At 41.5% G+C, this 15761-nt stretch overlaps 1 protein-coding gene across 1 annotated transcript in view; it reads left to right on the top strand.

The window, feature by feature from the left end:
- The first annotated feature begins 1961 nt into the window (after positions 1-1961).
- The window catches only part of LOC107275149, a 19425-nt gene continuing 5625 nt past the window's right edge, over positions 1962-15761 (top strand). The window contains exons 1-2 of the mRNA XM_015754989.2: positions 1962-2509; positions 2954-3171. Coding sequence (XP_015610475.1) covers positions 2968-3171 — 204 coding nt within the window. The 5' untranslated portion in view covers positions 1962-2509; positions 2954-2967. The remainder of the gene's footprint in view (positions 2510-2953; positions 3172-15761) is intronic.

The following is a 15761-nucleotide window of genomic DNA, read 5'->3' as shown; positions in this document are numbered from 1 at the left end:
AAATAAATCGTCTGTATTCAGAGGGACGAGCTGCGGTGGCACAACATCATTAGGAAAACGACACCCATGGGAACCCCATGGCGTTGACCATGGGGATAGATAATGCCCCATCGGAAGGTTCCCCCAATCTATAGGACACGAAGCAATTCCGGATATGGGACTTGGCACGCAGACCGGAAGTGGGCAGTGTAACGGTGAAGCCTCCCAGAAGGTCATATGCACACCCCATAGATTTAATTCTAATAATAGAAACATGTTTGGGAGACTTTTATCAGTGATATAATATTCTTTATTTAAATCCCCATGGAGAGTTTAATTTTTCAAGCTGGGTAATACTGCCAGTCTCCTTTAAGGCCCAAGGAACAGGTTCGCCTTGCAAGGTGAGATGCATGCGTACTACCTTCTTCTTTTCACTCTGGGTGCATAGGAGTGTGCGAGCGTGTGTCACGCAAGGGTACACGCATCCCGGAATGGCACATGAAGTACCCATGCCTGTGGGAAAGTAACACAACACCATGGGACCTACCGGCTGGACCGTTCTGCCGAACTGCCATAGCGCATACTTTGCCCATGTGTGACAAGACTACCGTAGCAGGTTTTGAGGTAAAAGCTTGACCACCGTGATTCCGAGTAAATTCCATTCTTGAAAATCCCATAAATCTCCATGAGATTCGCATAAAAAAAAATATACATTCAAAGTATTAGAGATAATTAGAACTATAATGAAGTAGTAGTCGATGACGTCTAGGCTATTTATAATTCTTTGGTATCGATATAGTCAGATTGGACCTTATCGCTTGATAATCTCTTACAGGTCTCATGTAACAAATTTTATCTCCGTACCACGTGCAAGTGCGATGATCACGTTGCGCAGCATCCCAAGGTAAAATTTATCTCGACTATGCAGCTGCGGTCTTATCAGTTTTGTCGTAATTCAATTTTCTGCCAAGAGATGCTCGAATGCAACTATACGAGCGAGCTTGTCCGCGCTGGAATAAAGTGATCCTTGTTTGAATAAAGTAAAGCCGAGTACACAAGCAAAAGGAAAATCGCGACCGTGCGCTTCGTTGAGGTCGTGCAATTTTACGTTGCGGCTTCGTCTTGAGAGTTGCGCTTCTTGATCTTTTAAGAATTTCTTACTGATGCTGGCGCCTTGGATAGTCTTAGAGGCCTGCGACTGTCGCACATTAAGAACGCTCCTCGAAGATAGCTCGTCGAGGTGTAAAAGGTCCAAATCGTCCAAAACGACTGCGAACCAGGAAAAACGAGCGGATCGTAAAATTCTTTGATCCAATGAACGGTGCGATCGCTCATCGTCAGATTTTTCGACTCGATAATTACTCCGTGATAATTTATACTTGAATTAACGGATACTGCCACTTTTTGTTATACTTCCTACCAGTTGCCCCCCACTACTGTCATCACGAGACTTGGGTGGTTTTGCGCTCCACACCTTTTTCGGGCAGGTAGCTATAGGTACCGAGTTACTAAATTTTCTCTCCCACCCACATAACCTTTTCTGAGAAAGGCAGTCGAGATTCTGTATACCTGGCCGCCATTTTTCTTCTGTAGAAACCGACTAGTTTGTCTGCCCTTAGGGAGACCGTGGACTAAGGTCAATGAGATCTGATCGAGAACAATTTTTTTTAACTCTCACACGACACCTCAGGTATGTTTGATAGAGGGGGGTGACAGTCCTTTTCTTGAATTTTTTGGTGAAAGGGGAAATATTCGAGGGAGGATAAAAAAGAAAATTTTGAAATCGGTACTACCGTGGCGCTGTAGGTGGTTCTTTGTTGAACAGAGAGTAGCTCGGCTCTTTAGATATAAGGCGAGAGAATCAAAAGAAGCTTTATAATAACGTCTTCTACGTTCTCTTACGAGATCTTCGGACTCACGCCCTTTTTCTTACCAGACTTTTACGCCCACGCACTCACGCGCTCATCCACTCGTGCACCGAACACGCTCGTAGGAAGGTCGTTTTGTTTCCTACTCCTCGCCCGCTTACTACACTCTCTACGCGACTCAGAAGCCTCAGTCGTAGCGTAGCGCTCGTAGTGTGCATATCGCGTGCAGGTTTGCGTCCGCCTAGAAAGAGTGCAGTGATGATAATTTGAGTAGTTATTTGTTTTGTACAAAAATTATATCTGAAATCGTCGTACTAAAAAATCAAACCAAAATAAATTTCTTAAAGGCATAATTCCTGGGAGTTGTTTATAACCGACTTTCCAGCAGACTTTTATGGAAAGAAACTTTGAAACAACATTTTTAGTTTCTTTCACAAGTGTCAATTCGTTCGTGATATTTATGTCTTGCTAAAGTCTTACTAGACAGTGACTTGTGTCTGACAACCTAGTGCTGTGTTCATAAACATTACGTAAATTTCTTCATTTATCCCGGAGGTGTTGGATAGTGAACTTGGATAATTTCAATGCCACTTGTTTGTCGTACAAACATGATTCTCGTGCATTGATTTCACAATAAACGGAATTTTCTTCGATTGGCAAGAGTGAGTATCTGTATATAATTAATTAACATGGCTTTCTACATATTCACAAGTATAAATCACTATTGTATCAAATCTGATATCAGAATTTCTATTGGACTGCATAGAGCCGCTTTCTCAATCATAAAACAGTAAAGTATGAATTCCCTTGGTATTATTCGATGACTATTTCCATTCCAATAGACTGTACGACATAACGAAGTGACTATTATTTCCAAGAAACGAATGACTGACGTCTGTCAGTAATCCTGGAAGTATTTGTCGCATTCGGTAACGTAGCAGAAAGATAGATCAGTTAACGATCTTTCATCCTAACGACTTCAGACTCCAATTATTCAAAAGCCTAACGAGCAACAGTTTTAAAAATACGAATACCTCTATCCAAAGCCAGTACCGATCTACTGTTATGTCTAGATAATATACGTGTCTCTTTCTCTTGTTTTGTAGAAATCAAATAAAGGATGCTCAAACACGTGTCGGTCTCGCCGTGGCGGGGGCGAGCAGATAGCGTCAGTCTTGCTTCAAGTGGTGGTGCTAGTACCTGCGGAAGTGGAAGCCCAACTCCTGGACATACGCCACCGCCCTCGAGGGCATCGTCGTGCGCCTCACTAGCGCCTCTAACGGCCCTTTCGAGCTTCTCACCGGCAGACTCAGCACCCCAACAGGTCAGTCCATGTTGAATATGCAAATTTTATTTTCCTACAGTCGAGTTCACAACGGAGCGATTCAGTGTAGATTCTATACGGTTTTAACGATACATTCATAATGCGAGATGGTCGGAGGAAAAACGTATGACGCACGACTAAAAAGGAATGTTTGTAACAAAAATTTAATTCGTCCAATTGGCGCCGCTAAACGTCATTCGAACTGGTTGGAAATTCAACGCGCAGAGACAAGGACAAAATAATTTTCGCTGTGCTGGTTGCGTTACGTTTACATAGCGAAAAATGTTTATTCGACACTTGGCGCTGGGTTTCGCGTCCTACGAGAGTCTCGATTTCTCACGCGATTCGACAGCCAATGACAACTCTCGAATCATGGACATCTTTTTGCGCCCTAAGAAATACGAGAGCGAGTACGAAATGTCTCTTGCAATCGGTTTGATGGTTTGGTATACGAAGTTGCTTCTACGTTGCGTCTCACAGACTTGACAGAAGCATGTGTTCCTTTTTTTTTTTTGACGACTTCATCGAATTTGGTGAGGGAGTCTACGAAGGACCCTTTTTTCCCCTGCGTATAGTTACTCTCTGTAAGTTACGTAATTGTAAAGAAAAATTTGCTTAGATTAACAAGACTCGTCTTTGACATCGATCCGATTTTTAAAGCGTATTATTTTTTATTGTTTGTTTTGTTATCTATTGATATTCAAATTTGAAAATATATCATGGACGCTTTTACTCTTGCTTGCTTGTTCAACATGCGTCTGTGGGCTAACGAAAGTAAATATATCTGATCCAATTTTTTTTTCTTTCGATGCCTTCAGTCGCTACGCTGAACGCACTGGATCTTCTCGGGTTAAAATTCTTTGAAAAATTAGAAAAAAAAGTGTGTAAGGTAAAGTGACGGAAAATGAAGTCGCACCTGTTGTTAAAATAGATTCGAGTAACAGGTATCGGGTGAACACGAATAATAAGGATCCCATTGAAATTTGGCCCTTTAAAATGTATCATGGATACGTCAGTGGGCTTTCAGCTATGGCGGCTCGACAATAAGAGCGGCAGGTTTCTCGAGGTTTTTGTCAGAGACGAAGAATCCTCGGTGGGAACTGCGTCTCGAGGTCGTCGCACATTGCAGCCAACTGAGCAGTGAAAAACTCCCTGTACTATACGTTAACCACGACCAGGCCACTTAATCGCGTTAACTCTAAGTACCTTAAGTCCTACCAGCTTCTTCATCTGGTACCACCAGGGTACTTTGTATTTATTATTAAAAAAATATTTCGTTTGAAAAATTTTTTATTCACATTTTTATTATACATTCGTAGTAATTATTCCTCGACAAATTTCATCCTGAGTCGAAACCAGTTTTTCTTTACCATTTGCACAACTGTCTGTTCCATATGATTAGGCCGCACTTTCAATAATTCATTTCCTGTGCTCACTCTACTGTGATGATTAATTAACGCTTACTTGTCGTCCACGGAAGTACCGTAACCAAAGTCAAAAAACTTTACAATCTCTAGGCAGTTGGTAGGACGTAAACGCAAAGTGAGAAATCGATCTAAATAATTTTAATAAGAAAATTTGATTGAAATAATTCAAAATGGCGCATCGTCAGGTAACTCGTCCTTTTTCCTGATGACTCTTATACAGTCTATGCCCGAAGGTCTAGATGTCTGATACCACGCGAGCTTAGGGCTAGTTTACATAATCCCGTTGAACATGTGCTGGCAAAAAATGGAGAAAATAAACATAACCGCGCGTCACTCGACACCCGACGTAGAACCTGAGATCGAAAGCAACCAGAAATACTTGTAGGTTTCTTCCTAAGGAATTTTTAAGGTACTAGTGACTTTTTACTTGTATCCTCAAAGCGATAAAATTCGTCTTCGTAATTTTCATTTAGTTCTACCATTCTCTCTCTCTCTCTCTCTCTCTCTCTCTCTCTCTCTCTCTCTCTCTCTCTCTCTTTTGTTTTTTGTATCTCTCTTACTCCCTATGTTCTTCGCTGTTCTCCGACTCTTGCAACATCCGGCGCGGCGGCCCGTGCTTCCGCTTCTTAACGTCCAACGACTCTATCTGTCTTTGCCCTGGAGAACAATCCTTCTAGGTTCGTCCTTGACTCGGTGATTAATCTCTGAAATGGAGAACGTACACATAGATTATTTATGTAATAAGTACTATGTAAGATACAAGTATATATACAATATATATAAAGATCTTTGAAATAAACGTCAAAATGACGTCTTATCGTTTTCTACATTGTTTATGAAGGACATAGTTTTGTAGTAAGAATTACGTACGACTAATGACATGTGAATGTAATATTTTTTTGTAATTTTTTTAATTATCTCGAGATTACAGCGAGCCTCTTGAACGGTGTTGGGGACCGAGAAAATTGTTTAAGAGAATTAGTTATCCCAACCCGCATATTGTCAACGGAACTGTCAAAATCTTTATACGTCCTCATATGGCGGTGGGGATGACACAATAGATTATAATCAGGATACGACTCATCCAGATCTCCCTGTTTGAATTCGAGGATAAGGTCCCCTATGTAGAATCCGAGCGGAACGTACAGACAGGATTGTCTTAGGCGTTTCAGACGAGACAGATTAGATTGGTCCATGTGAGATGAGGCTGGGATAAAAAATTCGAAATTTGAACGTTATCGCCTATTACAGTGTCGAGGTCAATCATCTGGGCAATCATTTTCTAATTAACAGTGCCTTGATGACCCTTCGATCTAATTACTGTCATTCCGATCGTTTCAAACGTATAAAGAGTATCTACGCTTCTCCTTTCGTTAGGGTAATTATTGTTTATTATCTCTCTCTATTACATATCTCGCTGTCGACAGTGCTGAGGATGTACTCTGGTAACGATTACAAAGAATATTTAGAATTTTTGATTTTTCAAATTTTTAATCAAATTTTTTTTCTCGAAAATTTGACCTCCCATTTACGGCCAAGAATACAAATCAGATAGAGCGCAAATTTTTATGTAAACAATGGCCGCTTCCTAAAAACAACAGTCGAAATTGCCGGTTTAGATAAGAAGCGTACATTCGGTGAACGTCATCTGTCGATAACTTCAGACTTCCGACTGAAAAGATAAGGCCCTCCGGCCCTTCCCTTTTTTTTACGACTATCACACTACTGTCTACTCCACCAGAGATCTTCGCATGCCGTATGCTGCTGGACCTGTTTCCTACGTAGTGCTTACTTTGTCTTGTCTATTTTTTCTCTCTACTCCATTCTACCTCCGTCCTACCTTTTCCACGAAATTCTTGTGGATCTTCGCTTCCTCCATAGATTTATTACCTCCCCTTCGACCAAACGAATACACACGCTTTCGTAATTTCAGTGAGAAGGAATACCGGACGTAATTTATTTGGCGGGATTATTCAAATATTTGTTTTAATGTTTAAAAAAATTCTTTCTTTTCATCTCGCTATGGGCTATGGTTTTTGTCGTTGAATTCTCGAAAATTGAAATATTTTTTTTTCAAAATTTTCTTCATTTCCTTTAATGCAATATCATACTGCAATATATGCAATATGTGTATATATATATATATATATCAAAGTCAGTGACTGGTAAAACCAGGTCCGTCTCGCGACTCCAGACTGTCGCTTTTGCGAAGGTCAGTGAGAAATACTTCGATTCTCTTACGTCATACTTCAATTATTATTCTCGCGAAGTACGACAGATCAACCGGATGTAGCGTTTATCCGGAAGATATTGCTAGTCTTACAGAATACAAAGATTCATTAAAAGCTAGCTAATCAGTCCAGTGACTGGACGATTGAGTCGTTTATAAAAATCCAACGTGGCGACGAAATTAAACGTCGTTATAATATGCGTGTTAAACGTAATTTCACGAGTATCATTACGCACGTGAGATCTAGTAAATTCCAATCGAATGAATGCGGCTGCGAATCACCGCGGGACATTGGTCACCCTGGTGAAAGCAAACCGTAGTACCTACATATACGTTTCTTGGTATAGATTTTTAAATTGAATTTATCAATAAGAACTTTATCCATTCATGCCACTGCAAGGATCAAGTATTGAAGTAGATTTGCACAGGATACAAATAATTATGTTATTAAATTTATTCAATTTTCTTCAATAAAAGATAACGATTGATTATTATACTCTATTGGGTATAGATACGTGTGTATATATATGGACTTTTAAATTTCCTCGAATGTTTCACAATTTGTCGAACCTCTCTTATAATACTGAAAATCTATTAATGGTCGGCACGTCACGTTAATAAATTCTTAACGCAATTACTCGTCACTCGAACGCTAGAAGGACTTATGTCACCGCCATGCAGACGATGACAAATCGTGTCAAAGAGTGGGTTTGGAATTGCATTCCGAGAATTTATTGGCCGCTCTCATCGTCCTAGGATAAATCAATATTGATATCATGAGACGTATAGAAAGTATCTAGGTGCAATTTAATTTTTTATTTTGATTAAAATCCTTCGACGTAGCTTTTTTTTTATAGACACAAATATCCCTAGGCTATTATTACTTTCGCTTAAGAGATCGAACGCGCGGACCTAAGGCATTTAACGGTTTTTCACGTACGTATACGTATTTTTGGAACTTTATTTATAAAAAAAAAAAAATTCGTCTCGATCTTACCGTTTCTCTTTTTCATCCGCGATTCTTTCTCTGGGTCCGTTTCTGCCAACCCCTTTTGTAACATCTGGCCCGAAGGTCCCCAACAGCTCCCATGCAATTGCGGTAAACTCCCAGCAGATGGCTACGCGCGCCCGAGTATTCGTGCCACGGCGTACAATGACGATTGCAACACTTAGCATTCTTCACGTACGGCATTGCGGGTTGCATGGCTTCTTTATGGGGTTTGAATAATGATACCTTACGATCGGTAGTAACAATACCATGGACAAGGGAGAATTGGAAACTCACAGGGAGATTCCATGCGACCGTCATGGATACAGCAAGGAAAACCCCATCCTGTCGATTGTACCGTTTTCGTATAGAAATATTGAAAAAAAAAACCATAAACACCATACGACTTATTTTATTTTTTTTCTTTCTCTTGCATTTAAACACGCCACGTCGGTCTCTCGTAGAGACGATCGCATGATCTTAGTCCATAAGCGCCATCTAACTGTGGCACGAATTTTCATGGCTGACGATTACGAGTTGGGTAGGGTCATAATTTTTTTACTCATTCTCTCTTAAAAACTAAGGCCTATGGTAAAATGATTGATTTTCATAAGAAAAACAATACTTTGAAAGTTATTCTCTTAGGGGGTTAACGGGGCACTTTGGTATAGCTCGTTTTCTGTTTCTTGTCGTACAACTTTTTTTTTTGTTTTTAGGTAAATAAACTTTTCTTAGCTAAATTTATCTCGGGATAACGAGTAACATCAGATCGTGCATCCCGAGCACGATTTCTCAGTGTTGCCAATCGGAAGAGACTAGCTATGAAAATGAATCTGACGGTTTTGCGGTTGACGAAGAGTCTCGGATTACTTGAAGATCTATAGATCCTTTTATCGTAAGGGTAATCGTCTTGTTTCGTTGGTACCGAGATACTCCTAGATGAAATAGTAGATTAAAAAAGGAGATATTACGTAAGGATCGATTACTCCGTGGCAGCTTCCCGTTACGATTTTTTTTAATCTTTCGATCCTCTTGGAATCTTCTGCGATTTGCGATTGACGATCGCGATGGAAAATTTCGCGGAAATGTCATAGGTCGCGGATTTTTCCCATCAAATGATAACTGGTATCTATTTATATAGCGCAGTTTGCCATTGAGCAATTCTACGTAAACCATTTGAAACGGATCTCTCTTCCTTGAGCTAATGGCTGTGAAGCTGTCTGGACCATCTGGCGCACAGTGCTCCTATTCACCCCCATTTACTTTTCTCGTTTCATTTTAATTTCTTTGGCTTCTAATCCAGTTGATAGTGTCCTATTCCAATAACAAGACCACGTGGCAAATGTCATTATCCATCTATTGGTAATTATATATATATATCTAATCTAAAATACATATATTACAGAGCCCTCGGAATGTATGATTCTCTATCTGCTCATATGTCAAATATTTCAATGGACGTTTCATCCCCAAATAATAGGGGTTGCTGATAGAGATACAATTGGGGAGGATACCAAAAAGGCCTTGACTCGAGGATATTTGCCAGATAACCTTATTTGATTGTGGCTGAATGTCGATAATGCAAGAAGGCCGCGTTGCCCAGTGGCTCCTCTCTGTTTCCGGTAACGGACAGTACCCAGCAAGTAAATGTATACTAAATGGACTAACACGTACGAGAAGGATGCGACCTGTTGAATCGGCGGATGACCGATGGACCACTGGGATAAAAAAAAGGGGACGTGTATTGTCTACCTCGCGCATGAAAGCACAGGGGATTGCGTGACTACTGTGAATTTCGGATAATAAAATTGGATCAACAGGAAGATGTTGATTTGGCGATGGATTGATCCGAGGACGGAAGTGATTGAGATCGCGAGGATTAATGAGTCACGGCCGGAAGACTCGAAATTTATGAATTCCTTTTCGTTCGTTGTAGAAAATTTTTTATTCAATACCAAAATTTTTTATTTCAAATGTTTTGATAGTTTTTGATTTCACTTATGGACGAAAAATAATACGGATCATTGTAAGTCAAGAGAGTCCGCAACACAGTAGCTTTATTCATACTGAGAGCAATCTTCTCTTTCTGGCATTTAGGCTCCGTCCACACGACGCGATTGTCTGCGTCTGTTCCGTAGGTATACGACGGTAGCTGGTACATATATCGCGTACGTGTGTACTAATATGTTACGATGTACTATGAGTTAAACAACGTAATGATAGGCGCGGCGCCAGAGCCTCCGGCATCTCCTCTGTGGTATCTCGGCGAAGATATACCGGGTGTCCTAAGAAAATACTTTGAAAAATCGTCGGAGGCTTCGCGCGGCTTTTACGACTGCGCGAAAGGAAACATCCGGAAAGCACGTGACTGTTATACGTGACCTGACCGATAACCATTGGTCCATTACCTATTGTGCTTGACTATTGTTTCTCTGGTTGGTAAATCTCAAAAATAGACTTGGACGCTGAACGTGACTTAAAAGATTTTCTGCTTGGGTAGTTTTCGTTTCCTTTTTTTTTTTTTCTTTAGTATTTCTATCTCGGCTATATTTAAGGAAGCCTGAAATAAACCTTGAATTCGCTTGCACCTGCATCGCACCTGCAACGTGCATGACCTCCTTCCACCCACTCACTCAATGACAACGATAACACGGGCTTTCGTGTAAATTGTATTGTTCAGTTTTACTGAACTGTAGATGACTTTTGAAAAAATAATTTTTTCCCCTTATTTATTAATCGTACCAAATTGCTGTTAATCGAAGTCAATTGTTGTCGTTTGACGCGATCCCGAATTTTTGTATCGCAGGTAAAGTCGTGTTATAAGAAAAAAATGTCAACGCAATTAAAAATTTTTTGCCAAAATTATGTAATTACCTAGAATCACGGTGTATCTCGTGACGCAATATGGATTTTGGACTCGTCGACGTGTAGGGACTTATTGACACTTGGTCAAGTGAAGTCAAAGAGATGGGTTAACTGGATACAACGTCATCGCCAGTGGTTTCTTTATTTTCCAAGACCTAACAGTAACCGATGCCATTGGAACCTATAAAACTCCATAGCATTCCATAGGTGATAAACAAAATTTTATTTGATAAAAGTCCAACGGGAAATCACGGGTCATCATAATATATCCCCACTAAGAGCATACTCGTATATGCACACACGACCGTGGCGCTTATCTCTGCGTTATTCATGAGAAACTGGTACCTGCACTCGGGAATAGCGTGCCCTTGCCGCGTTATCACTAAATTGATTACCTTATCAATAACAACGAGACCTCTTGTCATTACGGTAAATCCGCAAAGGTTTTCTTCCACGTTAACAGTAAAGTTTCAAGGTCAGAATAGCATTTCCAAAATGCCCTCATGCTCCATATACCGGACCATGAGCTAACCTAAAATGATGATGGTTTCCCATTATCGTCATCTTTTCGTCTTAATAAATCCAAAATTTCAACTTCTTGTAAATACATATATAGGTGTGATAACTTTGACAGGGATGCAGGAATATTGACAAAATGGCAGAGGGATAGAATCCCAAGCGTAAATGTCGGGCGTGTACGGACTGTCGCGCGTCGACGAACCTCACGAACCGGATATGAACGTTCCACGCATGGCGGGCCGTCTCTCTGCTAATAATCACGCGTGTTGGACGGTAACAGGGGACACGGAGTTGGTCGAGTTGTTCTCGTTTAAAACAATCAGCAGTAGAGGAAGGTCCAATTAGACGGAACGCTGCGCGTAAACGTGAGGGCGACTTTATTGTTCGCCCGGTGAAAATAGGATTTTCCGTGTTCATTGTGACTCTTGTGAAAATCCACCTTGATACCCTCATTAAAAGTTTACGTAGACACGCATATACCCTGTTTGTCGAGTTCTCGAATCAGCCCCTATGTCCATATTGTCAGGAGGCTAACGATCTACTTTTCCAACGTTGTGAAACGAGAACGTCGAGTGATGACTGGAATGACTGTCTAATAACGTAAGTGGACTTCAGCTGTTGACGATAGCAAAGTAGAATCAGTAAATTGACTTGTCCCGACCGTACCCTCGTTTTAACTGGAACGTATTTACGTGTCTGTAAAAAAAAAAATTTTTTACAGAGACCTTCGAGGATTCTTAGGGTCTACATGAAAATACAGCGATCACAAACAAGGGAAACGATAATGATTTCGGCTTGGGTACAAAGTTATCTGGAGCAATGATACTAATTGTTGTTACGGCTCGTTTGGAACTTGGTATGCATACACGATATGAGCATGGTAAGTCCTAACCGCTTGACCTCTTGACGTCGGGGGTCGATTGAGACATTTAAAAGTTTTCAACGTCCGGTATGGACCCACTGGGGTTCCTGTTACATTGAAGTTGCTACCAGGTATTTAGGCACGCGTCGCCGAGGAATCCCGACGGACAGGAAGTCCGTCATTGTTTCCTGCAGAGGAATCACGTGGCCGCTATGGGTGTGTAAGATATTTTTTGTTCCTTTCCTGCGGATGCACGGGCTCCTTCGGGAGGCTGCCGAAGCAGCTGCGTCCTTAACGTTGATATCCTGACTCTAGGATTTTCCAAGAGAAACGAAATTGGCCCTCGTGCGGCCTCGCCGTTTTCATTTCTCGCGGTCCTATGTAAATTCCAGAGGAAACCCTGAATCGTGGACGGGGAACCTGGGTCAGCCATATGGTCCCATTTTGAAAATCTTTACTCAGGAAGGAAGCTTCCAAGAGGAGTATTATGTTCCATAGAGGGAACATATTGCTAGGAACTTGAAGAAGAAGGGGCACGTGGTGCTACGGGCACGTGCCCCCCCCCCCACCACCCTCCCCCCTCGTTTTCTTTAAGGCTCCGTTCTCTCTGTTGTCTTGAGGGGGCCCAATCTGGCACCGGAAACGGGTGTCAATTGTCGGGCCCCGGAGTACTCTTGGATGGACAGCCTTTGAACCACGGCGAATTCGATATGTTCTCCGATGTGTGGTCCGTGAATTTTGAGATGCTTTTTTTTTGTGACATCCCTGTATATTATCTTTTTTTCTTGCTCGCCATTCATTATTCTACTTGGTTAATCGTCGCGCTAATTATTATGACGTTATCTCAATGGAAAATATATATGTGGACAGTATAGATACAAGTACGTGCTCCTTATCCACGCACTTATTTACCATGGCGTATTAATAGCCAAGCTAGACTCTCCTTCACGATTATGCTATCGTCTTGTGTGTTTACATACAGTCAAGAATTAATAAATGCTAGGTCACCCGGTACGTACGCCGTGCGTAACGATGCTACTCGTTGAATTTTGGAGAATAGCACAAATCTTGAGGTTATCAAATATTAAATAGTGCACCTGACATTCAAAAGTCTTGACGAGCATACCCGATATAGCTGTGTACAGCCCATAAAATTCCTGACCCTTTACTCTCGTTGGGTCGACCCCGTCGCGCTTGGATTCACAGGCGAGGCTGGATGTAAAAAGGAATTGAGGCCCGAAGCGTTTGATTCTGGCCTTTCTTTCGTGCAAGCGGAACGGACCTCTTTTTTTTTTCATTGCAGGAAAAGTCAATCCAAGAAGGATGAGCCACTCGATTAGAGTGTTACCTTGGCGAACGAGACTGTACTATTATGTACCTTGAGTTTCAGGGGAAAAAATTTGAATTTCCCGCTTCGCCGAATATCATAAACCAGATTGGGCAACCTGCAAATCCCGGTTATAGACATATATACGCTAGGATTATGTAAACCGGACCGTGCGATAGTTCAGCCATACAGACAAAGGAAGCTCGACTAACCTGCACGTCATGAGTTTTCATCGCGTGTGAAATTTCGATCCGTCGGACGGCCATTTTCGCCCCCAAACCGTCCCAGGCTTTCATAACGCATTGTTACCACGCGGGAAAGTGCCGCGAAAGTCACGAGTCCAGAGCACCTCAGGAAATTTAGCAAATCGGCCAAAGACTCCGTTCCCATCGGTGCTCTTAATTCCAAGAACAGAGATACATTACAGCCTCGTTAAGATCCCAAGAATTTGCGTACGCAATGGAGAAAGTATTTTCGATGTCTCTCGCGGCACAGTGGCGCCGCGCTACGGCGTCAAGCGGAACCATAACCTCACTTCGACACGGTAAGAATGCACGGACGCGTCAATGTTTCATTTAATTAATAATTACACTTGACACGCTTAATAAAAGGCATCAGGTACGACGCGAAACTCGAGCTTGATGCTGATCTTGCAACAGAAACTGCTGACAACCGCGGGATCCCTTCTCGAGGATGCCGAAGACAGTTGTGACAGCTCCTACGTTTCTACGTACTCAGCGAACTCTTTGTGACGATTTTGCCAACCTCGGAGAACGAAGTCACTAAGAATAAAGTATAACGATACGTGCGTATATTCGAGAGGAGGATACGTCATATTTTTTCTTATTTAATTTACGAGACTTTTTTTTTTACATCTCTATACCGGAAACCATACAGAGGGATCCCCGAACGTCGGAGCACGTGCGCACGACAGTACCTGAAACCTTTTGCCACGAGAAAGCTGTTGCCAGCTGAAAAGCAAAAAGCCGAAAGCACGTGCTCTGGCGTTGAGGTAGAGATCCCCCTTTTCATTACCCAGGACTCAAAAGGATCCTTGGCTTGGGATTGGATTTATTATGCAAAGAAGATGCCGCCCGTTTCTTACCCCCTCGCCACCACCCACCAACCCCTTGTGTCTGTACAATACACAACTTCTTCTCCCCGTTGACGTACCGACTGACATATGTTCGCATAATGAATAACACATATGTATTATGGACATAGGTACTTATACGACGTCCATTGTGTCACGTGTTCCTACGACGAACAGTTGTCCAGTTATTTATATATAGAATCTATACACGTGATTACTAGTTATTATTTACGGTGACGTCATCGTGTCCACAGAGCCTTCTTTTTTCTCATTATTTAATTTTATTCATGGTTCGTTTCTATTAATTTGACAACAATTTTTTTTTAGGCTCTTTCACTCGTTGATTCCTGCAGCGTGGAAAATCGGGGTGACGTTTTTTTTTTTTCAATGGGTACAATGGATTTTTAAAAAAATGTTTTATTAATGGAGATTCCTGGCATTGTGACTATCCGTTTGTCTTGGATCCTGCATCGGGTGGATGCTTCGTTATTGATCTTTTGAATTATGTGTCATAATCACGTGTCACGGTATGTGGAATGTTGCACTTTAGAACGCCGCTAACGAATTAGCATAGAGAATGTATTTTTTTGAGAAATTCTTTTTGGCTTCAACAGCGTCCACGTTAATTTCGACAAGGTCGCGTCTGATCGGTCGAAATTGTAATGACGCCGGATACAGAGCTACTTTCTGGTGAAAAAAAAAAGATAGCTGTATTGCCGTGGGATAATGAATATACCCGGTGGTACATTATTCTCTCGTTACTTTAGACCTTGTTTATATGCGTGCGCGAGGTCACGTTCCGTGAACTACAAAAGTTATGGGATCACTCGTTTAATCTAATTATAACGTATCCTTAATCCGCGCGTTTCCGGATTAAAAGACCTTCTTCTTCTTCTCTGTGCCCGGAAGCTGCGATGAGAATAACACGGAGAAACGCATACGTAATTGCCGTAAAAAGATAATCCACGTCGCTGCGTGTTTCGTACGTAGAAAAGGAGACCTCTGTACTTGGGATCCGCACAATGCAGATTTGATATAACGTATCGATTATCGATTTCTTATCTGTGGCACGAGTGTGTGCTGCGTCTTGGATGAAGTTTTGTTTGGCCGATAAAAATAAATGTCACGCGTACCTTGTAAACCTCAGTGAATAAAATGACGATAGTTAAAGACAATAACCAGGACTCGTAGTTTTATTTTCGTATCGTTATTTATGATAGTGAGAAAAAAATGGGAAATGTAAACTCAAATGTCTAGTGTGTGACGGAGAGGGGGGGGG

This window comes from Cephus cinctus, unplaced genomic scaffold (assembly GCF_000341935.2).
Source record: "Cephus cinctus unplaced genomic scaffold, Ccin1 Ccin1_scaffold0123, whole genome shotgun sequence".
NCBI classification, from domain to species: Eukaryota; Metazoa; Arthropoda; class Insecta; order Hymenoptera; family Cephidae; genus Cephus; species Cephus cinctus.
Note: the sequence above shows the minus strand (reverse complement) of the source record. Positions and strands in the feature narration are given on the sequence as shown.